Here is a 27,799-nt window from a genome sequence, read left to right on the forward strand (position 1 = left end):
CTTAGCTAAGGTTGCTTTGATGAATTAAAGATTAAGGGGGCAATTAGCTGGGGCGAGCTCCCGAGATCACTTGGTTGCTCACTACGTAGCTTGCCACCACATTCGTGAAGAATATAATAGATAATAGATAATACATTTCTTTAAACTAGTTGAGAACCCGTGCTTTGCAAGTCTTTTGAGGCTTCCAAAATCAAATTCTACCTAAACTTACCTCCAAATTCTTGCCACATGGCAGCTTTGTGAAACTCTTCCTTAAGATAATATAATATAGAGCAGAGATTTTTTACCCTCTTTAAAAGGGCAATGGAACATTGACACGTGGCATACAGGTTTGTTGCGTCAAATTTCTGGAACGTTCTTGACACGCACAATTAGAGACACACAGTACCTTTTCATGAGAGAGTGCGCCCAGGTAGAGTTTGTTCTGTGCATTGGTAGGGTTTCTGATCGTTTTTCCGATCGCGTTCGCTTTGACTCCACCGCTAAGGTTTCGAATCCCCTGACTTTGATAAGTTTCATTTCTCTGAACGTACGTATCGCTAGTTTCTTTGTGAATTTCTGTGATATTAATTTGGCTTCTATGGCGATGCCATGATCTCTGGTTCATCATGGCTTTGTTATTTAGGGATAGGGTTTTGTCTCACAAGATCATTAAGGTTTGCATTTCTGCTGCTGACTGAACATGACTTGCCGGATGCTTGTACATATCTGCCTGTTTTCTTGTTATTTTCATGTATTGCAATCAAGGTTTGGTCCCGCTAGGTTATTTGGAAGAAAATTTTTATGGAATACGGTAGGTGAAGTCGTTTATGAATGCGGATGTATGTTAGGAGCAAAGCCCTAATCAGGGTGTGTCTTTTGGTGGGAGAAAAGCTTTATGGATTAGGGTAAATGTTGATGCAAGCAGGGCACAATTTGTTTTTAGGAGGTTTTCCCCTGCATAAGGAGAAAATGACTTCGCTAAGTAGGTGAAAGGTCCTGGGGAAGCGTAGTAACTGACCTTCTATTGTTGCCCCAGCCTCACAGCAACGTGAGAGGTGTTTACAGGCTGAGCGCTAGATTTCTTTTCTAGCATTGGAGTGGGCAGATGGCTTACAGATTAGGGAGCTGGACACCATGTTGATCTCTCCCAAGAGTTTGGACTGATTGGTGGCCAGTGGCCATCTCAGCCTGGTAGACTCATGGGCTGGGAGCCTGATTTATTGCGCTTGAATTGTTGCAGCCTTTGGAAGCTTGAATGGGGTTGTTCAAACCTGTGTGGCTACCCACTGACTCCTAAGAGTGTGGATCAGCTCTGTCCAAATCATCGATAGTGTCTCTGTAGAAGAAACCTGCTCATCGCTCAGAACGTGCAGGCATCTGCTTTTCCAAATACAACAAAGAGAGATGCTCACCATAGTAGCAAACAAAGGCTCTCTAGAGTGTCCGGAAAAGTCATGCGTCGTAGCTGAAAGCATGTCTAGGGTGCCCCTATAGAAAATAGTGCTTGTAAGCATATAAATGGTGTCCGACCTCTCTCCCTCGAACAACAGATGTGAATTTGGAAACTGTAACCAGCATGAGCAACCATCCAGATGAAATACATAATACGTCGGCTCATGCTCGCAGACCAAATAGAAGGCATGTGATAGTCTTGCATGTAACCATGTCCTCATCCTTGAGTGTATGAAGGTCTGATGACGCAGAAGAGCATAACGGCCAATCCTCGGCAAGTACTGGAAGAAAGAGACTGGCTCAGCTGTCGAACGAGGCGCCAGCCATAACCACTCAGTCAGGTCACAAGCCAGACTAGCAAGAGGCCTACCCTCCCATATCCAAAGCTGCTAGTTGTGAAGCTGCTCTAAAACAACCACTGGATCGATCGTGTGCGATCTGTCCCTGACACCAACCACTCTCACCCGGCTCCAATTGAGAAGAGTAGTCGAAGCATAGTCTCAAGTCAACTGAAACTGAAAACACAAGGCTGTCATAACGAACCCATACCGGCCTAGCCCACAACTGGCTTGCATCCGTGACAAAGAAACCCCACCAGCCCGTATCCTGAGCATGGTTAGGGTTTGCACATAGGGTTTATGTTTGCACATGCATATGTCACATGTTTAGACGTTGGGCACATGGGAATAATCATGTATACGTTATGTTTAGGCATGGGCCACATGGGGATAATTATGTTTGTCATGGGCTAGGGTTAGGTTTGTGACTGGACATGGTTTCCTACATGTAGGGCATGTGTGCTTTCATGACATGGGTATATTTGGGCATGCTATGCTTTCATAACTGTGATGTGCATGGAAAACCTAAAAGCTTATCTTGCATGGCATATAGTATTCACATGAGCATAGACGAAGCATGATGCTAGCATATTTGGAATGACATGCTTTGTTGGGTTTTTGCAGATTTTAGAGAGAGAAAATTGTTGCAAATTTCTAGAGAGATTGCTACAGATTCTAGAGAGAAAATTATTGTAGATTTCTAGAGAGAATTCATTGTAGTGCAAATTTCTAGAGAGAAAATTGCGCAACTTTCCAGTGAGAGAACATGAGATTTCAATTTTTTTTCTCTAAAAATAAAAGTAGCTATTTTTGCAAGGAAAAGTGTGCATATTGCTAAAAAAAGCGTGCACAAGTTGCTTCTCTTTCAGTTTGTATAAATAAGACCTTGAGGGAAACTTGTAAGCATCATAGCTTGGGTGAAGGCAAGCTTGGTGCAAGGGTCCAACATTGGACTTGGTTTGTACCTTAAGTTTGCTTTGGAATAAAGAAATAAATACCTGCGAGGGCGCCTCTACGGTTTGGGGCCAGTGCCATCTCTGTGTAGGAGCGCTCAAGCTCCCTCTCCTAAACTCTTTGCTGTGGCGGTTGTCTATCTCCTACGACGTGCTTGTACAAGTGAAAGCTCGTACACTGCCCTTCGGATTCTACTGAAGGCTGGTTTCAAGGTTTTGTTGTAGGGATTGTCAACTTCTTCAAGGGGGCAAGCTTGTGGTTGTCTGAGTCAAGACAAGTCGCAAATAGGAGACGGGCTACAGTGGGCAACAACAAGGGAGTCTATACATGGAAAGACTTTGGAAGAGAGGAGTATGACAAGGGGTCAATGTCAAAAAGCATGGTCGTTGAACCAAAAAGCAAGGGGTAAACGCAGTCGAAAAGTGGATGTGACTGCGTGTGGAGATTGCCTAAGTTGCGGCAATCACATGCATGAAGTTTGGGACAGCTTGGGGCATGCAAAAGCAAGGTTGTTTGACCAACGTTGACTAGGTTTGACTGTGCTTTGACCTGTAACGCGCAGCGGAATTGAAAGCGTAAATGCACAATGTCACCACACTTCACACACTTTTCTGATTCTTTAACAAAGATAGAGAGAAGTACACGAGACACCGATGGGGTCCCAACCACCCTCTCCACGGCCCCCCAATCCGTTACCGGATTGGTATTTGCTTTATTGCTTGGAACAATGTGTACAAGGCGTTACTTGAGTATGAATGCACTGACAAGTACCTTCGTGAGTCTTCCTCTTGAATGGTTCACCTGTAGATGGTCGTCTTGTCCTTGAATCTTTGGTCCTTCTGATTTCTGTCCAGCCCTTCGTCCTTGCCGAAATCTGCCCCTTCTTGTCACCCCGATCACTCCTACTGTGCTCCTTCTGGTCCTCCTGATCTTCCAAGTGTTTATGGCCGATGTATGGCTGTAAACGCGAGGTCTATGGCTGCTGAAAACAGTCCAAACAGAGGGTTTTCTTGGTGCACAAATAGGCTCCTTCGGGCGAAAACTACGGGAACTAGGCCTTGGTTGCTAATGGGTCGGGTTCTACGTGATGGATCTGCTAGAAAATGGCTGCTCTAGATTGGCTATGGTTGAAGCAAAGCTTTAGGGTTTCCGCCGGGGATCTAGAGAGATGATAGACTGCAGCAGGAGAGAGAAAACATTGCTGTGCAGAATTCTAGAGAGAGGAGAGAGAAAAACGCAGGTTCTAGAGAGAGGAGAGAGAAAATACAGATTGCTGTTTATCTGGTTCTAGAGAGAGAAAACTGCAGGTTTTACCTAGAGAGAGGAAGTGCTGCCGTTTGCTGCTGCTGAATGCGCCCCTGCTGAAGAGAGAGAAAACGCTGCTGTAGAGAGAGAAAACAGCGCTGCTGTTTCTAGAGAGAGAAAGTTCCACGATTTTTCTAGTGAGAGAATGGGCGTGGAGATTCTGGCGTTTCTTCCTCTTGGTCTTGATCCACACGAATCACTAAATGATTGCCTAATGCCTTTCTTTTATACTCTTTTGGTTCCCCCATTCTCGGGCAATGTAACCTTTACCAACTTGACCGACTTGTCCGACCAAGTGAACCATCCAATTTTCGGACTCATTTAGGCCCTGCAAAACAAACAATAAAATGCTCGTGCACCTAGCTATACTTGTCCGATCGATGCGGGATTCGAACCCTAGGCTGTACATGCTCTAACCTACATGATGACTTCGTTAGATGCCCACAAATGTGTAACAACACCCGACTTAGTCTGTACAACATCGCCTGCAGAGAGGGTCGTGCAATCTATCTAATGGACGCACCGGGCATGCAGGTCCTTCGAAAAGGCTCACAAAATTGCCGGATATAATCCCCTAGGCTTTTCCTAACCTTACCTGGGCTCTAGAAGTAGTACAACATGTCCACATTGCACACAGAGCCAGATGTGCATGTGACATCCCCTCCTGCTTAAGTTGAGGCCGGCGGGCCGATCTGCATCGCCTCCTGATAGGCTGCTAGCAAATCCGGATACTCACTGAAAAAATCTTCATCCAGCCAAACCGCTTCGTGAGTCCCTCGATCCTTAAACTTCGTGAAATATTGCCGTACTTTCTTCCCCGAACCGTGCTTGAACCTGTGCAACAAAACTTGTTCCGGTTCTAGGACTTCTGCTTCATCTACTATCTCAGGCTGTTTTTCATCAGGTACATGCTCTGGAGCGGGTCCCTTTTTGACGACTGGGAATGGACCGTACATCCTAAACGACAACTTTGGACATTTCGTACCAACTTGTTTGAGCCGTTGTTTCATGATGCGTAGGTATACCCAATCACCTTCGTTGATGGACACATCGGGGCGGTGCTTATTAGCCTGTCGAGAGTATGAGTCCTGCGCATGCTTCAAGCGAAGCTTCATGCTCTCCTATATCTCTGCGTACGTCTCGGTGATCTTGTTCCTTGGCGATAAACCTCGTCAGCAAAGACTGAAATGGTCGGCCAAACGCTGCTTCGTAGGGAGTCTTGCCAATAGAGCTAGAATAAGAATCATTCAATACAGCTTGAACTAAAGGCAAATATACTTTCCATTTGGCTTGCTGGTCGTGGACATAGGATTTGAGAACGTCGAACGCTAACTGGTTGTAGATCTCCGTCTGTTCATTTGATTGCGGATGAAAAGCACTCGAAAAATTCAGCTTAGTACCAAAATTGTCAAATAATGCCCGCCAGAAATGCGAAGTAAACTTAGCGTCCCTGTCTGACACTATAGACTTTGGTAAACCTGCAATCAGGTACCAGTGCTTAACAAACAACCGGGCCACATCTTCTGCCGTCACATTTGTCCTACACGGAATTAGCATACAAAACTTGCTGAACCTGTCAACAATTGTCAAACATTGTGTATTCCGCGCATTAGAGCTAGGAGGTAAGTTGACAAAATCCATGGAAATATCTTCAAAAGGACCTTCGGGAATAGGCAATGGCATCAAGAGGCCTTGTTGCTTACCCCTCGGGGCTTTAACCTTCTGACAGATAGAACAACGGGACACATATTCATACACATCCTTTCTCAATTTAGGCCAAAAAAAATGACGCTCTATTTTTTCTAAAGTCGCATTCATACCTCGATGCCATCCTGTGAGTGCATCATGTGCATCATGCAACACTGCTGGCCGGTGAGACCGCAACACACACAATCTATTCTTATATAGCAGCCAATCATCTCGAATAATGTAGTTGCAAGGGCCTGGGGCTTCCAAAGCCTGCAACCACTGCTTGCCAAACTCCGAAGAGTCCGCATACTTTCCTTTCATATCCTCTAACCCAATACCTTCTATAGTAAGAAAAGACGGACTCTCAACATGAGACACATGACCTTTTCTACTCAATGCATCGGCAACTGGATTAGCTACCCCGGGAACATACTCAATCATGCCCCCAAACTACTCGAAGTACTGAGACCAACGAGCTTGTCTGTCGCTCCAGTTAGCACTAGGCATAGACTGGAGCCACCTCAAAGCCTGGTGATCTGTACGGACAGTGAACTCCCGTCCATACAGGAAATGCTTCCAATGCTTCAAAGCATTGATCACTGCTAAGAGTTCTTTGTCGTAAACCGAATAGTTCTTTTCAGCACTATTAAGTTTCCGACTCAGAAAAGCTATTGGGTGTCCATGCTGTTGTAAAACAGCCCCAATTGCTTTGTTGCTCGCATCGCTCCAAACTTCAAAGGGCTCATCCCAAGAAGCAAGGAGGAGACATGGAGCCTCAGTCACTGCCACCTTGAGTGCTTCAAAAGCGCTCGTGTTGGCTGACTCTGTCAAGACTACGCGCTGGCGGTGAGTCTTAACTCCCTTTTAACATGTCAGACAAAGGTGCGGCAATGTGTGCAAAGTGCTCTATATGGGAACTAGATGCTTGACAAAGACCCAAAAAAGAACGAATGTCATAGGCCGTTTGTAGCGGCTCCCAATTCCTTACCTCACTTACCTTGGAGGGGTCTAGTCGGATGCCTTCCGTTGAGATGATGTAACCAACGTACGCCACCTCCTCGAGAAGAACTCGGACTTCTTTGCAGCGATGAACAATCGGTTGGCAGAGAGACGCGACAACACCTTCTCAACATCTGCTTCATGCTGCTCCAAAGTAGCGGAAAAAATCAAAATGTCATCCAAAAATATAAACACACACCTACCGACCAAGTCGACGAAGATTCGTCGATGGAGCGCCGGTAAGGCCAAACGGCATCACCACAAATTCGTAGTGACCGCGCTCCGTCCAAAAGGCCGTCTTGTAAATGTCTCGCTTGGCTATCCGCACTTGATGGTAGCCGCTCTTGAGATCAATCTTGGAGAAGACTTTCGCGCCGTTCAACCGCCCAAGGATGTACTCGATGCGCGGCATCGGGAACTTGCTCTTCACCGTCATCTTGTTCAATGCCCTGTAATCCACACGAAGGCGTGAGGATCCATCTTTCTTATGCACAAATAAAATAGGAGCTGCAAAGGGACTTACGCTGGGCCGAATAAACCCCCTATCCAACAACTCACCTAGTTGGCGCTCAGGTTCTTCTTCATGTACCTTATTGAGGCGGTAGGGAAACTTACTGACCGGCTCCGTGCCCTCAACCAAATCGATGACATGATCCTCGGGACGCTCGGGCGGAAGACTTGGAGGAAGATCATCCTGCAAAAACAACTCATGAAAGTGATCAAACAGTTCTCCATACTGAGCAGGGATGCCTAAATCTTTTGCCTTGGGGTTGACATAGATGATGGCCGCTTGGGCACCACGTCTCAACTCCCACTTCGCTTGAATGTGAGAAATCAAGGGAAGAGAAGGGATTCCCGGCTCGCCGCGTATAAGAACGGGTTGCGACACGTTGTCATGGATAGACAATGTGTGGCGCGACCAATTAATAACGGGCTGAAATTTGTGAAACCACTTCATACCCAAAATAACATCACAAGAAACAAGTTTAGAGATAAGGAAATCATGCCTAAACTCTACTTGTTGAATTACAAGCTTAACATCTTGGCATGCTTCGGTAAAAGAGATGTCCATGCCTTCAGAAAACCTAGATGCCGGCAAAGCCGTCATCTGACTCTTCGGAAGACTGGCACGACTGACCAAACTTTCACTAATCACATCCTCCGTGCTACCTGTATCAAACAAAACAACTACACGCTGGCCTGCAATATGACCGTAGCACTTAATCAATTCCCCATTAACCTCATCAAGCACCCCCTCCTGCTTATCTTCTAGCTCCCTACTCACCACGGTATGCACCTGGGGAGTAGCACTAGAAGATGCGGGAGTGGGAGTAGATCCGGATTCACCCCTACTTTTTGGAGCACTCGACTTCTTAGGGCATTCTCGTTTCGTGTGTCCTTTAGTGTGACATGTAAAACATCTACCCTCTTTCTTGTACGTGTCTATCTCATCCTTGGGGATCTTACCCCCAATGATGCCTTGGGCGGCCTTTTGATCGGGAGTAAGCCTAGGCTTATCCGTCTCTTGGGCCTTACCCTTGTTCTGTGAAGACGTAGAGGACTTGTCTCCTTTGTCTCGTGATTGCACATGCTTACCTTGACCATTACCATTACCATTCTTAGGCTTGGATGCTTCCGTCGTTTCCTTCGTGAGCGTCTTGAGCTTGCCATGGTTGTGCTTCATCTCTTGGAGTTGTGCCAATCGGATGGCATCTGCCATCGTCGAGGGGCACTGTGCCTGCACATCAAACTTAATCAAATGGTCCAAACCAAAAAGAAAAGCTCGCAACCGCTCTTTCTCCGTCTTCCTAAGTTGCACACCAAACTGAATCACTTTGTTAGAGTAAGATAAAACCGGTGCATTGTTCTGCTTAAGCATATGGAAATCATCTTCCAAGCGCTCTAAGTACTGTGGAGGGAGAAATCTAGCCTTTAAATCTGACTGAAAAACATCCCAAGAAAAAGAGAATGGAGGAGAGTCTTCAAAGATAGACTGCTTCGCATGCGCCACAGCATGCTCGGATCGCCGTCCATTCGTGATACCAAAGAATGGCATCACCCGACAGATGCATAGATGCTAAAAGCACTTTATTATTGTCGGTCTTTGGGGTAACAGTAAAATAAGAATTAAATTGATGCAACCATGAATACAGCACATTTGCTTCCATCTTACCATCATACTTACTGAACTGGATCTTTTCTGGAATCGGTGTTGAGGGTCCTGTCGATGCCTTCGTAGCGTCGACGATGGAGCGTGTCATCGCCTCAAAATCGGGAAGTGGGGCGGGCTCCGCGTGCACTGCTAAGGTGGCGAGCAATTTATGCAACCGCTCACTATCCTCGCGCCGAGCGGCTTCTTGCCGATCACTGTCAGCACGTCGAGCTGCTTCTTGCTGATCCCTGTCAGCACGTCTAACTGCTTCTAGCCGATCACTTTCGGCTTGTCTAGCGGCCTCGAGCCGCGCCATGTCCTCTCTTCGGGCTGTTTCCCGTGCCATTTCCATGCGTTCCTGCCGCTCCATCATAGCCATAAACAGTTGTGTCATAGCGTCCATAGGAGGAGGAGTAACCGGGTTGGCGCGAAGGGTCACATCCGGAGAGGAGTCTATGATGTCTGGGGCAACAGGGTTGCCGTCATGCGATGGAGATGAGGTATCCATGCCGCTTCTTGTCACGACCATACACCAACGGTCGAGACGTGTCGAGGTGTCTTCGGCCTTCGGCTTCCAAGGGGGCTATCTACCCTCACCGTTGGCGCACCACGGCTGAACCCTTGCGGTTACAGTGTCTGCTTTCTCCCACGCTCAAGGCGCACGGCACTACCGCAGTGGTAGACCTGCTTTTTCCTTGAGTTGAGAGGAGTCTCCCCTTGGGGAAGGTCCTGAAAACAACACTCAACAAAAACACCAGAATTTTTTTTTTCTGGTTTCCTTTAGTGTGAGATGATAAAAAGAAGCCAAAGCTCTGATACCAATGTAACACGCAGCGGAATTGAAAGCGTAAATGCACAATGGATCTATCAATCACCACACTTCACACACTTTTCTGATTCTTTAACAAAGATAGAAGAAGTACACGAGACACCGATGGGGTCCCAACCACCCTCTCCAGGGCCCCCCAATCCGTTCCCGGATTGGTATTTGCTTTATTGCTTGGAACAATGTGTACAAGGCGATACCTGAGTATGAATGCACTGACAAGTACCTCGTGAGTCTTCCTCTTGAAAGGTTCACCTGTAGACGGTCGTCTTGCCCTTGAATCTTTGGTCCTTCTGATTTCTGTCCAGCCCTTCGTCCTTGCCGAAATCTGCCCCTTCTTGTCACCCCGATCACTCCTACTGTGCTCCTTCTGGTCCTCCTGATCTTCCAAGTGTTTATGGCCGATGTATGGCTGTAAACGCGAGGTCTATGGCTGCTGAAAACAGTCCAAACAGAGGGTTTTCTTGGCGCACAAATAGGCTCCTTCGGGCGAAAACTACGGGAACTAGGCCTTGGTTGCGAATGGGTCGGGTTCTACGCGATGGATCTGCTAGAAAATGGCTGCTCTAGATTGGCTATGGCTGAAGCAAAGCTTTAGGGTTTCCGCCGGGGATCTAGAGAGATGATAGACTGCAGCAGAAGAGAGAAAACGCTGCTGTGCAGAATTCTAGAGAGAGGAGAGAGAAAAACGCAGGTTCTAGAGAGAGGAGAGTAAAAATACAGATTGCTGTTTTTCTGGTTCTAGAGAGAGAAAACTGCAGGTTTTACCTAGAGAGAGGAAGCGCTGCCGTTTGCTGCTGCTGAATGCGCCCTCGCTGAAGAGAGAAAACGCTGCTGTAGAGAGAGAAAACGCTGCTGTAGAGAGAGAAAACAGCGCTGCTGTTTCTAGAGAGAGAAAGTTCCACGATTTTTCTAGTGAGAGAATGGGCGTGGAGATTCTGGCGTTTCTTCCTCTTGGTCTTGATCCACACGAATCACTAAATGATTGCCTAATGCCTTTCTTTTATACTCTTTTGGTTCCCCCATTCTCGGGCAATGTAACCTTTACCAACTTGACCGACTTGTCCGACCAAGTGAACCATCCAATTTTCTGACTCATTTAGGCCCTGCAAAACAAACAATAAAATGCTCGTGCACCTAGCTATACTTGTCCGATCGACGTGGGATTCGAACCCTAGGATGTACATGCTCTAACCTACATGATGACTTTGTCAGATGCCCACAAATGTGTAACAACACCCGACTTAGTCTGTACAACATCGCCTGCAGAGAGGGTCGTGCAATCTATCTAATGGACGCACCGGGCATGCAGGTCCTTCGAAAAGGCTCACAAAATTGCCGGATATAATCCCCTAGGCTTTTCCTAACCTTACCTGGGCTCTAGAAGTAGTACAGCATGTCCACATTGCACACAGAGTCAGATGTGCATGTGATATGACCGAGGGTTGACCATCATGAGACTCGGTGGACTAGGGTTTACAAGTGTAAACCAATGTTCTGAAAAAGTATGGGCTGATTTTGGCTTGGTTTCTGAAAGCGAAAAGCGCGGAAGGGCTGCTTTTTGGGCTTTCTTGGGTGCAAAAAGGTGCTTTTTTGAAGGGCTGAAATTGTTGAGTTTTTTACATGCGGAGCGGCAAGAGCAAGGTCTTTTGGAGAGGCCAATTGAAGCTTGAAACGCAGAATTGGAATTGAAGCACTCGAGGGACAACAAAGGTTGTTGAACAGATGTTCGGGGTTTGTGGAAGATACAGATAAGGCCAATAGGATTTTGATGCAAGCGAAAAAGTCGTGCATGTGTTGCTTTTATGGAAGGCAACTCCACAGAGGCTTCAAAGGCTTGGCACGAATCATCTTCAAGAAAAAATAAGAGACAAACTTACGCATTGTTCTCCTGTGGGATGTAAAGTGTATGGAGGGAGGTGACTTCGCAGATTCATCTCACGAGAAAGAACTTTAACTCAAAGCTTTTGGTTAGGAGTCTACCATGTTAAATGCTCAGGCCATAGGTTCAGCAGGAGAGTATGGGTCCGGAGCTTCGCCTGTAGCTCAAGGGGAGGGTACCTCCACTCCTCGGCAACGGACATACTCAAGATCGGATCATGGAGTCGCTTTATAGGCTTTATTGCAAAGTCTACTTGGGGTACCGATGGGCTCATAGTACATGAAAATACTCGTACATATGTGGAAACATCATTGCATGTGTATATGTCTGTGATGAACTGTTAACTGTTGGTCAAGGGTCTTGTCAGAGGACTATGACTTGGGACAGTTGGAGCATCACTGGCACACGTGTATAGTGCATGGAGAAAATGTACTTTTTGGATCATCATTGCATATGTATATGTCTGTGATCTGTTAGTCAAGGCTCTTGTAAGATGACCATGACTTGAGACAGTTAGGACATCACTAGAAGACATGTATAGTGCATGTAGGGATTGTTTTATCTTTGGAGCACATGTCCGTGTTGAATGGCTGGGTATGTGTCCTGCAAGAAGGCCATAAAGTTGGACCAGTCAAGTCAGGCCAACATATGGAGGACAGAGTTCTGTTAGACGTCCTATTGTGCTATGGTAGTACAATGGAGGATGATTGATTACTTAAAAGGGGGGGGGGTATGTTATGGTTTTGTGTATGTAACTGACCTTCTTGTTGAAACCCTAAGTGTGTGGATGCACATCTGTATGTGTAAGTGTTTTTGTATGAGGGTTTGCACATAGGGTTTATGTTAGCACGTGCATGTTTAGGCATGGGGCACAAGGGCATAATCATATACATGTTTAGGCATGGTCACATGGGGATAATCATGTATGTCATGGGCTAGGGTTAGTTTTGTGAATGGACATGGTTTCATACATGTAGGGCATATACATGGTAAGGCATTTGTACTTTCATGACATGGGCATATTCGGACATGCTATGCTTTCATAACGGTGATGTGCATGGAAACCCTAAAAGCTTATCTTGCATGGCATATAGTATTCACATGAGCAACATATTTGGAATGACATGCTTTGCTTGTTTAGCTTTGGGTTTTTGCAAATTCTAGAGAGAGAATTGCTGTAGATTTCTAGAGAGAAACTATTGCAGATTTCTACAGAGAGTAGATTTCTATAGAGAGAAAATTGCGTAATTTTGGGTATACGTTACCTTGGTTGGAGGTTATGGATTGACACAGACTGGTGATTTGGTGACAAAGTATATGTGGAGTTTGCAGTTGGAGGAGACTTGTCTCCTCGGTTTGAAGTCTTAGCACTTCCACTACCACCTGCTTGTACAGCCTTTTTGTATACTTTGTTCTGATGTATTCATTGTGTCCCTGGAGCTTTTCCCCTCAGATTCCGTTGTATTTGCTTTTAGGGGTTTTTACTCCAGTTTTCTTGTATATTGGCTTTTAGCCGTGTTGATGTATTTTTACAGTATTAATGAAATGGGAACCAGCCCACCTCTTCCTTGGGAAAAAAAAAAAAAGAGAAAATTGCGTAATTTTCTAGAGAGAGAACATAAGATTTTAGTTTTTTTTTTCACTTTTAAAAAAAGCAAATTATTTTTGTAAGGAAAAGCGTACATATTGCTAAAAGAAGCGTGGACAAGGCTTTTCTTTCAATTTGTAGAAATAAGAGCCTGAGGGGCACTTGTAAACATCATAGCTTGGGTGAAGGCAAGCTTGGTGTAAGGGTCCAACACTGGACTTGGTTTGTATCTTAAGTTTGCTTTGGAATAAACAAATAAATACCTACGGGGGCGCCACTACGGTTTGGGGCCAGTGCCATCTTTGTGTGTGTTGGTGTGGTGGTTGTCTATCTCCTCTGACATGCTTGTACAAGTGAAAGCTAGTACACTGCCCTTTGGGTTCTATTGAAGCCGGTTTCAGCATCACACAAATCTACCAAACCACTTGAGCGTGTTCATTCAGACTTGTGCGGTCCTATGTCTTCGAAATTTTTGAACAAAACTCTTTACATGATTATTGTTTATGATTACTCCATGTATAGTTGGGCTTACGTTTTACGATCAAAGGATCAACTTTTGTGACTTGAGAGTCAAGGTGGAAAAAGCAATTTGATCACCGTTACGTCGGCGTAATATCGCTATGTGACCGGCAAGATAAGGTTCACCTAGCGGCCCCTCATGTCATTGGCGAGGAGGAATCAAGGTGGCAGCATTGCTCAGAGCTTCACACAGATCCCTCAGCTTAGACTTGAAGTATAGGTTTCTTCTTCCCCCAGAAAGGTATGCCTGTAGTGACCCACTCCAACAAGCTTCTCACATTAGCACAGCAGATCGGCCCTCTTGATAAGGAGAAGCGCGGCTTGGATAGTTCTGTCAAGTATACCATCCGCAACCTCAACTCAAAATCTTGTGAGGAAGCGTTGGCATTGGCGCAGAATAAGGAGCTTGGGCTTACGAGCTCGCTGCTTTGTCACATAAAGGTATGCCTATAGTGACCCACTCCAACAAGCTTCTCACATTAGCACAGCAGATCGGCCCTCTTGAAAAGGAGAAGCGCGGCCTGGATAGTTCCGTTGAGTATACCATCCGCAACCTCAACTCAAAATCTTGTGAGGAAGCGTTGGCATCGGGCAGAATAAGGAGCTTGAGCTTACGGAGGCAAGCCAAAGCAAGCGGCAGACGACACTTCCAACTCTCAAGGAGGAGGCAAGGGCCAAGCAGAAAAAGGTAAGAATAGGATAGCCAGTGGCAAATCCAAGTAGACGCCTGACGAGAAGGCGAAAGTAGGTGTTCTTGGAGGATTTCTCTCGAAGGAGGAGCAGAAAGCATACATGACCGAACAACATTGTTTCTATTGTCCCACCAAAGGACATACAAAGACCGTTGCAATGCCTTTGACTTTTGCACTGACATCCACAGCAGTCCCCGCTTTAGCAGCACCAGTAGCTCCGACTACAAGAGCAATTTTCGTTCCCAAGTGCAACTTGAGGATAAGCAGGAGGGCGTTGCAACACAATCCAGTGCAAAGGCCACAATTCAAGGCCACAAGTTCATCATCTTGTGTAACACAAGTAGTTCAGAGGATCTCATTTCTCCACGATTGGCGACACGGTTGCAGCACACCATGGCGTCAGTGAAGGTTACTGTCGATGGATTCACTCCCAGCAATCCGTACCGAGATCACCCAATAGGCAAAGGGATAAAGTTTAGCATTTAGCAAGCAGATTTTGAGCAGATTCTTGTTCATAGATGAAAACATGGACCGGGAAAGCAGGAGAGGCAGTTCCTCACCAAATTCCGAGACCAAGGCACACATGAGGTGGTTTGGCTTGACTAGGACAAAGAAGCATGGAAGAGAGAGTTGAGAGGCAACAATGAGCAAAACATTCATAGATTAGTGGTATAGAAAGCCTTGAGTTGATCCTCCTATTCACTTGCCTCAACTCACAAGGAGGAGCTCCAAAATGATAGAGAGAATGAGCAAAAAAAGCTCTTACATTGGCTTTTATACTCATGTCGGAGGTTTTGTACTTGGGCGCCCAAAAAGACATATAACTAGGAATAAATCAAAGTCAGCCCACATATACGAGTAGCATGACTTGACAAAATGTTTACAACAAAAGTATATATGTGGATTCTACAAATGAAACTTGCCTTACGGGCCAAGGATCCGAATAAGTAACATCCCTCCATTTCAAACTAGGCAGCGCTTGCAAAAGGATGCCAAGCGGACAGGAGAATTCAATGCATGCAAAAAAATAAGTAATGCCAGCTGCAATGTGAGGTTGGATTCATTCGAGGTAAGTTGGATCCTTGAAGCTAACTAAGCGAGAGAGATTGGTGACAATTTCAAATTTATCAAAGCGGACGGGAGAATTCAATGCATGTGCAAAAAAAGAAGTAATGCTAGTTGTAGTGTGAGGTTGGATTTATTCAAGGTAAGTTGGATCCTGGAAGCTAACTAGGCGAGGGAGGTTGGTGACAGTTTCAAATTTTATCCAAGCGATACACAAGCATTTTGTAAAAGGACCATTCCCGGTGTAGCATAGCCATTTGTATATAGAGGTCGCGGGTTTCATCCGCAGTAGGTGGAGCTATCTATGCGTGCACGATTGAATTCCACATGAGGTTGCCGGCGATATGGTAATTATACCATACGTCCCTGTGAGAGTGCGCAGAGAAAGCACAAGAGAGAGAGAAAGAGAGATGAAGAGAAAACGCAACAAGTACTGCAAGTTGATGATGAAGAACTCTACAATCATGATGACCCAAGCGAGAGGGTTGTTGGATATTACACCCAAATCCATTCAATGGTTGTTAAGGGCTATATAACCTTGACTTCTTTACTCAAGCCACATCCTCAAAAGGGCGCCTACATCAAAAATAGCCTAGAGGGAATATTGCTCTTTTAAGGCATACCCACATGGGGGAGATGGCATACCCACATGGGGGAGATGGCCTCTTATGGTTGTAAGACATCATAGGTGATGTCATGTGGTCATGTACTACTTGCCTATATAAGAGGCCTTTGCTAATGAAGATCACACTCGTGTATTTCCATTATAATGCCCAAGCTATGTCTCATTAGTCTCTCTTAATTCACTCTTAATCATGGTTATAATCATGACCTAACCATGACTATAATCATGTTTGATCCTCCTTAGTTTTGTTAATTCACTCCTAATACCAACATTTGGTATCAGAGCCACATTAATACAACCTCATCCCTTTCATTAGCCTCATCATTAGTGATTAATTAGCTTAATCATAATCTTATCTCTTCCCATTTCATAGCCTGAAAAATAGGGCTGCCTTGGAGCATCCACAGCTCACAGTCGCCTCCACGAAATCGTACGGGATTCAAACCGTGCATTCTCAACATCATAAAGAAGCTGCAGCTCGGAGGAATTAGGCGGAGTTTGCGCAGAGACGCCAGCATTGCAGGCGAAACCGGCGCCAGTTTTTTTGGGGGAAATCAATCCACCGATTGAACCAGTAGAAGATTCTCTAATTCGCCTTGGCTTTGGGGGTTTTCAATAGCTGCAAACACGCCTGTGCAGTCAGTTTCTTGAATGGATTTGTGGTTTGGTGGCTTCAGGTCTGACATAATCTCAGAAAGCTCTTTTGGTAACAGTTAAAGCATGGATGATTAACTCACTTAATCACTAGTAATTAGTGCTTAATCTGGCCTCAAGTCATTGCTATTGAAGGTGCTAAAGGCATTTTGTATTTAGACTTAGGCTTCTATCTCATTCAAGTACTCCAAGTGACCCAATTTTTGGAAGTTGTTTTGAAAGCATTATCACATTGGTCACCATATACTTGATGATATTACTATATTGTGATGATGATATTGTTTACATCATTTTTTGAATCACAATGACTGAACCATCTGATGCTGAATCATCAAATATTCAACATTTGAGGCCTAAGAAGAAAAGCAGAAAGCCGAGGAGACGGGTAAGAAACAATGTCTACAACTCAAGAGCAAACAATGTTTTAGGAGGGCATGATTGGTCTGAATTTTTCATAAATAACCTCCATCTATTTGGTGAAGGTATCTAATCTTGTAAAAGCATTAGACACTGCCCTTGAGGGATACTCAAGTGGTAAGACCTTGCTTTATCATCATGTCTACATCCTCATTTCATGTTGATAAGTTTAATGGGATAGGCTTTCATACCTGGCAAGTTAGAGTAAGATTTATTCTCATGAAGAAAGGCCTGTGGGGAGTTGCTAGTGGAAAGGAGAAAAAACCTACCACTAGAGATGGTGAACAAGGATGGTTACCTAGGGATGAGAAAGCTTTTGCCATAATTGCATTAGGTCTAAGTGACAACTACATACATCATATCTCTAATGCAAACAACTCAGTTGAAGCATGGGAAATCTTAGAGAAATTATTTGGGGCAAAAGGGAAGCATTCCAAGATAGGGCTGAAAATCCAATTCTTTAAACTTGAAAAGAAAGCTTCTGAGTCTTTACCTACTCATCTTAATTATATGAAAAGCCTAATGTCACAACTTGCAACAATAGGAGCACCAATAGATGAGGAAGATGCCATTGCAGTTTTATTGAAAAGCATGCCTTATGATGAATATGGGCACTTAGTGTCAACTCTTATGAATCTTCCGGATCCTACTTTAGAGGCCATTGAAGCTGCACTCCTTGAGGAGTACAAGAAGAAGCAAGAGAATATAGGGATAATGGAAGGGGCATACTTCTCCAACAACAAGTCACACTTCAAGAAGAAGAACTTCATCGACACAAAAGGAAAGAAGAAGACTTGTGGATTCTGCGGCAAGGACAATCATATTGAAGAAAATTGTTTCTTCAAACAAAAGGCACAAAAGGCATTTCTCGCAAGTCAAGACAAAGAAGAGCTGCAAGAAGAGGCCTCCGAAGAGGCCAATTTTATCGAAGAAGATTGGGCCTTTTGAGTAAAAATCAAGGGATAGCCCATACCATGTTTAAAAAACCTCTCCATCCTAAACATAACTATCTCATTGTAAGCTTTACTATGGTATTCTAGCATCATCCATCATTGCTAGCATTGTAAACCTAACTGGAATAAGACCTACGGGCACCAGCATGGTCATCATAACTAGTTTTTGTATGTTGTAACTAGAACCTAGAATTGCCATCATAAAGGTAGCATTGTCATGGATTTGGTTGAAGGAGGGTTTGTTGGATATTACACCCAAATCCATTCAATGGTTGTTAAGGGCTATATAACCTTGACTTCTTTACTCAAGCCACATCCTCAAAAGGGCGCCTACATCAAAAATAGCCTAGAGGGAATATTGCTCTTTTAAGGCATACCCACATGGGGGAGATGGCATACCCACATGGGGGAGATGGCCTCTTATGGTTGTAAGACATCATAGGTGATGTCATGTGGTCATGTACTACTTGCCTATATAAGAGGCCTTTGCTAATGAAGATCACACTCGTGTATTTCCATTATAATGCCCAAGCTATGTCTCATTAGTCTCTCTTAATTCACTCTTAATCATGGTTATAATCATGACCTAACCATGACTATAATCATGTTTGATCCTCCTTAGTTTTGTTAATTCACTCCTAATACCAACAAGGGTAGACCTCGTAAGTGTAGGATCAACAGCAGTCTCAACTCACACGAGCCCACAAATGGAAGACTACCTGATGATATGAGTGGGGGGGGTAGGTGTCCTTAAGGGGACACTTGGCCAAATCTCCCGACTCACCAAATCTACACGACCTCAAAAAATAGGGATATAATACCTAAAACCCTAAAACGGGGGGCCAGCCCACAAACATAGGGCCGGGAAAAATAGGCTAAAATAGGGGCTAGATGCAGGGAAGTTAGGGGAGCAATCTGGAGGTGCAAATCATGCTAACACCCCCTCTTAGCACCAGATGCTGACCGAACTCCAAGAAGTCGAAGTAGACGAAGCTCCATAAGCAATCTTCTCAACCAAAGAGCATAACAGTCGGTGTAGCAGGCTGATCGGTTCTCCGCCTCAGTAGATGAAAGCACCATGGTAGGCTGCTTTTTACTGCTCCAAGAAATAGCTCCAGTGTCTAGAGAGAAGACACATCTCGTAGTCGATCGTCGAAAATCAGGGTCTCCGCCCCAATCAGAATCACACCAAATCTCAGTCCAAAATAGCCGAGGACGCGAAGAGTGATCACACATAGATCTATCCATCTCCAAGATGAACCTGTTCTTCCGCTCCGTAACTCCATACTCCAATGAAGTGTAGGCTGTAGGCAACTGATGATTGATGTCGATGTCGAAGTCGAGAGTCCAGCAACCATGCCGAAACTCAAGAGAGGAAAACACTCCCCCTCTGTCGGGCCGAAGCGCACTAACTGTCATAGTAGCTGCCATTTCAACCACCATCCTCCAATCCATGTAGTAGCAGAAGGCTTCATCCTGGGAACTTTGAAAGTATACCCAAGAAGAACTGGTGCAATCATCCACAATGACCACCATAGAAGAAACCTTGCGCACAGATGTCGAGGAAATTGGCTTGTAGAGATCCGCATGGACCAAAGCCAAACTGTCCGAAGCTTTGTGTGACGCCTCCGTCGGGAAGGCGGCTCGGTGTTGTTTGTCCCACAAACAAGAGGACCAAACACACGAAGGAGCTGTCATCGTCGGTAGATCATTCACCAACCAATCCTTCAAATCTCGTAGAAGAGAAGAGTAGCTCTCCTGGCCAAACCGAGCATGTCATAGAGCAACAGAAGAAAGTGCCACCAAAGCTGGTGGCTGGGCATTGGCTGCATCAACCAACCAATCCCAACGGTCCACTCCAACCAGAGCAGACAACACCTTTACTTTCCGAAGAGTGAAATTGGACGCATCCAACTTCGAAGACCCTGAAAACATCGGAAGAGTCGTCGGCGTAAGAGCCATCTTCAAACAAGAAAGGAACTTGGGGAAGAGTAATCACCAACAAAAAATCACCTCTCCGGCAAAGAAATGCTGCTCTCGTCGCGGAAGAGAACACCCAACTGGAAGAAATGGCCTTCAAACTTGCTCCTCAAGTGAAGTTGCAGGTCACGAACCCCCTCCTAGCGCCGGAGTGGAGCAGAGGAGAAAAAACGCAGGTCCTGCAGGCTGTTGTCCAGAAAAAACAGCAGATGAAATCACTGCCAAAAGAGGCTAGAAGTAGTAGAAAACTGCCAGAAGAAGGTGTAGCCGAGGAATAAAGGGCAGGGGAGACCTTCACGCAAGTTTCCGTTGCGAGAAGAAAGCGCCGCCGAAACAGCAAAAAACGCTGTTACCTACTAATTCCGCTGAAGGAGAAGAGGGTCACCGCCACACATTAGTAACTCCGGGCTCTGATACCATGTGAGAGTGCGCAGAGAAAGCATAAGAGAGAGAGAAAGAGAGATGAAGAGAAAACGCAGCAAGTACTGCAAGTTGATGTCAGATGATGAAGAACTCTACAATGATGATGACCCAAGCGAGAGGGTAGACCTCGTAATTGTAGGATCAACAGCAATCTCAACTCACACGAGCCCACAAATGGAAGACTACCTGATGATATGAGGGGGGGGGGGGCAGGTGTCCTTAAGGGGACACCTGGCCAAATCTCCCGACTCACCAAATCTACACGACCTTAAAAAATAGGGATAAAATACCTAAAACCCTAAAACGGGGGGCCAGCCCACAAACAAAGGGCCGGGAAAAATAGGCTAAAATAGGGGCTAGATGCAAGGAAGGTAGGGGAGCAATCTGGAGGTGCAAATCATGCTAACAGTCCCACCTCAAATTATATAGCACATCCATGTGCTCAACAAAGTATGGGCATGGAAATAATTGGGCTTCCCATACAAGGCCAACAATTTCTTAGAATAATACACTAATATGAAATTTGCTATCCCATCGAGCTTGGGGGTTGACAAAAGGGTTTGGTCTACTGTTGCTTGTAGGCGTTTTCATTTTGATTGTAGGGCAATGGACGTGGAGAAGCTTGGGGTGGTGAAGCAACCGTTGATTGCTAAGTTGGCAGAAGAAGAGTTGCCTACTTTGAAATTTTGAAAGAGGTTGGCTCATGTGGTGGAATAAGCGACTTTTCCTTTCGGCTTCCTTTTATAGGCGCCCAAATTTTGCGTGCACATTTCCAATTTTCGCGTGATTTCCTGCGTCATTTCTTGAATTCTGGCTCGCTGCTTCCAGATTTACGCGCAAAAAGCGAATTTCCCTATCTTCTATACTCATGAGTTTTAGTGCCACGATTTGCATTGTCTAGGGTTGCCTTTTCCTGTGCATAGATTCCCCACGTAATTTTCAAAATTGCGGGGGTATCCCTCGTTCAAGATTTGAATTCGTGCATTATTTTTGAATTTGCGAGTTCTCTCGGATTTGCGCGCCAATTTGGGATTTTGCGGTACAGGTTGCTGACCGTGAATTTGTGTGTCATTTGCGTGATTCCCAAATTGTGTATATATGTCAGACCTCTCTTGGGAGTCATTTCTTCTATCACCGTTCCTATGTCTTGTTAGCTCTGAGATGACCACCAAGCTTTCAGGTGGATCATTCTTTCCTTCATCACGACACCGAGGTCCTTTGTGCCTCGGTCTGTCTTTGAAGGGTAGGCCTATTCCTTGTGAGTGACGACTTTTGGGATGCTTTACTCTTATCTTGTGTTTTTGTTTGCGCAATTACCACCCCCCTTCCTATTGTATTTTTAGGGTCTGGATTTGACTTTTCGTTGCCACCTTGGCAATTTTTTAGGATTTCTTCTCACAGTTCTGGGACTCACTTGTTCACTTTTCCTTTCTGTTTAGCAATTGTTGCCTGTATGATTTGCATCTTTGGCCTTAATTGTTTCGACTCCGATCCATTTTTGCATTGCCTGCTTTGGAAAACGTTGTGGGCTCTTTACTACCACCTTGGGTTGATTGTGACCTATGGTTCTTGGAGGCACTAACTCCCCCCTTCCTATTTCATTGTCAGGTTCGACTATGGAAAGGGGTGTGATCACAGTAGTAGGTACTAGGGAGACTGAAAAAATTAATCATGAATTTGGTTGTCCGAAGCCAAGGTCTGCTTAATCTCATCTTTTCATCTAGCCTACTTGGAGGTAGGACTGGAAAGTATGCTTCCTATCCCTGATCTTGATGAGTGACTGCTAGGTGCAGTATCCCTTGTGGCTGAAATTTAGTGGATCCTAGTCCTCTAACGATTATTGTACTCAGCTGGAGTCTAGGTCGTTGAAGGGTGTACCAGATATTATGTTAGAGAAGTTTCACCGAAGCACCTGTATGTATCATTGCTTGTAATATCATGGGACCATGCGGTCCTTCCAGCCTAACTGAGGTGCATAGTGGTTTATCCCCATCTCATGTGACTCAATCGAATAAACATCCATGTGGTCGACACCTACAACATTCATCCTGTGCCTAGCCTTGGCTTCACATTTTTTGGTCTCTTCTTGCGCTATCTGCTTCATCTACTCATGCGCTGCCCCAACCGTTGCTTTTGTTCGTTCTACTTCTAGGCCTTCATGAGTGAAGGGGACCATAGTATTTCCGGATCCTGCTTCCGTTCATAAAAGTGGTGCACTCTACTCCTAGTGTCTCCAGGTGTACTATTCCATGTGGCGTGATTTTGGTGATACAATAAGGACCCAAGGTACTGAATTTGAGCTTGCGCTTTCGATTCTTGAAATCATACAATAGTACTAGATCCAACACTTTTAGTTGATCTTGCTTATTGGCTAACTGATTATCAAACCATTGCTTCCTTCTGCATTTATCCACAATCATGGCTTCCAATGCTAAGAATCCAACTTTTCCAATTCTATTAGTTGTTTTGTCCATTGGGACTCCCGCTAGCGAGCAACACTCTATAGTGAAATTGGATGCATCTATATGCACATGAAACATCACATCCCAATTTGGAGTCCTTAATATGGGTGCAGAGACTAACAATTGTTTAAGTGTAGCATAAGCATGTTGGCAATCATCATCCCACTTAAACTCTATAAGTAGCTTATATAGGGGACGGACAATATCAACAAAAAATATGATAAACCTCCTATAATACCCCACATGACCCATAAAGCTTTCTACTCCTTGTAGTTAGTAAGGGGCAGTAATTCTAAAATTAATAGACTCATTTGTAGCATTGGTACCCAAAAGTTGCTTGTTTGAACATAGGCCCACAACAATGAAGAAAGTCAAGGCCAAAACAAAGCAGTTTTTTATGAAGCATGATTCTAAAGACAAGCACAAGTTTACTGAGGACTTTGTTGAAGAGATGGAGGGCGAAGCTTCAAAGGATGATGACCAAATAGAGAAGAAGCCAAAGTCAGTAGACCCATTCAAGATTCCTCTCAACAAGCTGACAAAGATGACCTTTGTCTTACAAAATCCTTTTATCGATGTGATCGATGGTTCAACACATATTTGTGAACTTGAGGATAAAGTTTGTGATGGGAAGATGATGAGCGACGGTGCCCTTAAAGAAGCCATGTGTGAGATGGTGAGCACCACTAAATTGGGTTCAAGGTAAGAAACTCAACCATCACCTTTAGATTCTCATTCTTCATAAATAATAAATATTCATAAATGTTAATGGTCTTTTGAATTCTAGTGCCTTCAAGACCCCATCATCCGAAATGGGTGGACGACCATATCATAATTTATTGGCTTCAGCGTTTTGGCTCGTCACTCGACCTTACCAAGAGCCCGAGTATGCAACGTACAATGAGTATAAAGAGGCTTGCAAGCGCAAAGGTGTTGCTGCCACATGGGCTTCTGTTGAGAGTCAACATGATTTGAAAATAACCCAAAATAAGGTTTGCTCCATACATAGATATAGGACAACATATTTGAAATGCTCTCTCTCTCTCTCTCTCTCTCTCTCTCTCTCTCTCTCTCTCTCTCTCTCTCTCTCTCTCGCACGCGCGCACACTTCCACAGACTAGGTGAGGTGCACACAGCCAGAGAGGAACTATTTACACCAGGTTAGCAATCAGAGCCTGACCTGCAAAAACCAAGGTTTCAAATCTTGATCAGTGACATATCTATTTGAAAAGAGATGCTTTTTGTATGTGGAAATGGAGGCTTAGAGAACCTAGCCACTCAGTGGCACTTGCTGATGTGCCATCTCTGTTCGTGGAGAAAAGATTTTTGGACGAGGATCGTATAGAGCTGGTGGACAGGTCTTCATGTAGGCGTACGCTTCAGAGGTTTGAGTGCAAAAGAGAACTGTAGCTACGCTGAATATTGCAGAGATCTTCATAAAAAGGATGAGTAAAGGTTTTACTTTATCAACATTCACTAAGTCGTGTTCCCATGGGGAATGGCCTCTTCTCCCTACTTGCAAGTGATGGAGAAAACCAGATAGGCATGGTCTGCAACTACATTGATTAAGTCTCAATGCGCCCCCCCCCCCCCCCCCCCCCCCCCCCCCAACACACACACACACACAAAAAAAAAACAAAAAAAACAAAAAACAAAAAACAAAAAATGAAAGTGAGAAGATACGTGTGTAAGGGGTGCTTTCCGGGCTTATGTCAGAGACTCTCAGGTGGCTATTGAGACGGTTAAAATTCATGAAAAAGCAAAAAGCCCCTTTTAGTATTTCAAAAACATAGTAAATATTTGATATTACGCTCTGGTCTGAAAGAATTCTGTATATTAACTGTGGAGAATAGGATTCCGAACCATTGTTAAAGACTATTGTAATTTGTGAAACATGCTGAAGAGTTTCTTTTCTTTTGAGGTCAGTGACATAGTGGTTTGGTAAGCCTCAACAATTGCAAGTACTAACAGCTGAAAAGACTTTCTATTTCTTTTGAGTGACCAGAAAATTTTAGGTTTGAAAGGTATCACAGAGTAGGAATGACTGAAGATTGTTCAATGCTAGCTTGACATCTAACCTGCAGGAGATATCGGAGTTTTCTTCACTCGTAAACACAACATTCAACATTTTTGGGAAGCTGGAAGGAATTGGTTGTCTTATCCATCTTGTATGTCTCGAAGTTGGAGGCTGTGTGCTGGTGAACTGGTGAATTACGCTAATTGAGGTTTGCATTTGGGGCATGGCTATCGTGGCTTGTACACTCCCATTATGTAACCTTGTTGATGACGGTATGCATGTGTAATACTTTCGAGACACCCCGGGTCACATTCCAGTGCATTAGGCCACCAAAGAATTGGGACCTTTGGAGCTAGGGACAAAGTAGGTGGAGCGGTTGTCTCCAAAGCAGGTTGCTGTTTGTTTATGCATTGGCTGCGCTTGATTCCCTGTTATGCGGTGCTGGCACGCTGGCTGCCAATGCAGTAGCTCCTAAGATGTTACTGATTTCCTGAGTATGCTGTTGCTGACCCAGAGAGGTTTTTCTTCCTTCAAGGTGAGGCCACAATCGGCCAGGGTGAGGCTGGGCTGGGATTGGTGAGGTTATCTTGTTCGCCCTCATAGGTTGTTGTATGTTGCTCTTAGGGAGTGTGCTCTCTTGGCTTGGGCTGTGGGGCTGGGGAAACACGACAGTCTTTATTTACCCTTTTTCAAGACACATCCTGGTTTTCCCTGATCTTGGACATTCATGCCTATGCAGTGTCATCCTGGACAAACCTAAGATCTATTGCAAAGCTATATGGGAACGCCAGGTATTGTGAAACCCGTGGTGTGGCCATCAGAGAAGAATCAGATGCAACTTCTACTCCAAGGGAAAAACTAAAGGCTAATAGTTGCTCACAAGAGGGTGAGACGACAAAAGATGGTGCAAATGGAACTGGGGACAGAGACACCAAAAGGCTGTAAAACTAAAGACTTGGAAAGGAAGAAATGCGACTAACTTAGAAAAGAGGGGTGTGTGGATGGACAGAAGGGCTGAAAGGAGAAAAAGAGAAACAAAAGTAAGTGCAATGGGGCAGGGCAGACAAGGGGAGAGGCAGTGTGCAGGCGGAGGCCTGATAGGAGATCAGCAGGAGCAATGTTGAGGCCCAATGAGGAGAGTAAATGTAAACTTAAAAATGTCGCACGTGGTAGAGAAGTGCTATTTACATAAGGCTATCTAGTTTTTGGAAAGTGCACAAGTTTTCAACATCGTTGAGTTGCAGCGGACATTTTTTCTAAGTTTGTTATGCTCTAAAACCAGAATTTCTAACTTTTTTCATGTGTTGGAACTTGGAATAGGCTGTCTTGATTGGAAATGAATCAAATGAGTCACTAGATGTCAGGCATGAAGGAGATGATGGAGAATTAATGGAGGCCAGAATTAGATACGATTTAAATTTTGTTGTTCACGATCACAACATACAGGGACCCGATAATCAGGTCACCACATTGATTGTGGATGGGACATGGGTATGTGTTTTGTTTTTGAATTTTGACTAAAAGAAATTAATTGGTAATTTTTTTTGTCCTGTATTGTTGAGCGAGTTTGTTAAATATTGGTATGCTTCCCTTCTCTAAGCCAAAAAAGAAAGCTACCCTAGAGAGAGAACATATTTTGGTTGAAAAAAACTAGTCAAGGGTGGTGATAGCTCTATTGCTGGAGAAAAAGTGGTATCCCTTGATCAGGTGGTGTTTTCATCTAGTTATTTTTTAAATTAAGGCAAGACGCTCTGTGATGTAATCTTCCTAGAAAAGCAGGTTTTCAAGTATTTGCACCAAAGGCGAAAAAATCCAATACAAAAAAATCTTAGGGTGAGAGAGAGGTAGGAGAAAGGAGCCATCACGAAGGAGTACTCCCACCTAGGGATACCATCTCTCACATGAAAAAGGAGCTACCTCTCATATGAAAGAAGAGCTGATGAGCACTCCATCTGCGTCACCCAGCTGCAATGCCAAAAATATATGTACATCTCTCTGGCGGGTCCTCTAATAAGGCATAAAAGTGAATGCTACCAGCATCCTCTAGAGCACAAGAACCTCCCTGATTGTAAACAATGTATTGAGATTATCCGCCTCATATAAGTCACGTCTCCTAGGTCTTGACACATCTGACAGAAAGTGTCCCAATTGATATATCCCACAGCTCGACAACATCCAACCGGAGAGCAAAAACTCCCTCTCCCACCAATCCCAAGGGTAACCATAAGAGGAACACCAATCATCCCTGTCAAAAAGGCTGTTCATCGTGCGGCTCTCCCCATTGAACCAATAATCATGAATAGAATCTAAAAACTCTGCCATGACCTCATCTGTCTGATCATTCATCTCCAAAAGCTGATGGATCTAACAGGCCCTCTCTCCCTCTACACGAGTACGCTCTTGCCCATTAGAATCCCAAATTAAAGGATTTCAAATAAGAGGTTGTCTAGCCATCTCCTCTTGCAAGGATGGGCTCCTCTACGTGATAGAGTGAGAGAAGGTCGCGAGGAAAACCACACTTTGACAAGACATCCAAGAAACTCAGATCTGGGGGGTCTCACACAGGCCAAAGCAAAGATCTGGTCTCCACTCCCCTTCTAATCTTGCGTACAATGATTGATCTCTTCCTATAGCAAGCATTTCCCTCCTGTTGAGATCTAATGATGGAATCCCAAGAGACACTTGCCCTCATGTCTGGAGTGCACCTAAAGAAAATTATGAATGATCTGAACTTCTTTGTGCAAGCTCGTGAGAAACACCAACAGGAAGCCACATATAAGGCCATCTAGCAACATAACGGCCAAAGGTTGTCTCTCCTGCTATGT

General features: G+C 44.6%; 1 protein-coding gene across 5 annotated transcripts in view; it reads left to right on the forward strand.

The window, feature by feature from the left end:
* The first annotated feature begins 349 nt into the window (after positions 1-349).
* The window catches only part of LOC147641325 (uncharacterized), a 36,056-nt gene continuing 8,606 nt past the window's right edge, over positions 350-27,799 (forward strand). For 3 of the 5 annotated variants that reach the window (XR_015269215.1, XR_015269216.1, XM_086820480.1), the window contains exons 1-4: positions 392-529; positions 23,309-23,659; positions 23,745-23,949; positions 26,295-26,465. Coding sequence is in view for 1 of the 5 variants with exons in the window: in XM_086820480.1 (XP_086676606.1) it covers positions 23,319-23,659; positions 23,745-23,949; positions 26,295-26,465 (717 nt within the window). In the remaining 4 variants the exon portion in view is untranslated. Of the gene's footprint in view, positions 530-23,308; positions 23,660-23,744; positions 23,950-26,294; positions 26,466-27,799 lie in introns of all 5 variants that reach the window. The other 2 variants (XR_015269218.1, XR_015269219.1) reach the window with 2 other exon arrangements.

Source organism: Cibotium barometz, chromosome 2 (genome assembly GCF_041138505.1).
Source record: "Cibotium barometz isolate CiBa-2024 chromosome 2, ASM4113850v1, whole genome shotgun sequence".
In the NCBI taxonomy this organism is placed as follows: domain Eukaryota; kingdom Viridiplantae; phylum Streptophyta; class Polypodiopsida; order Cyatheales; family Cibotiaceae; genus Cibotium; species Cibotium barometz.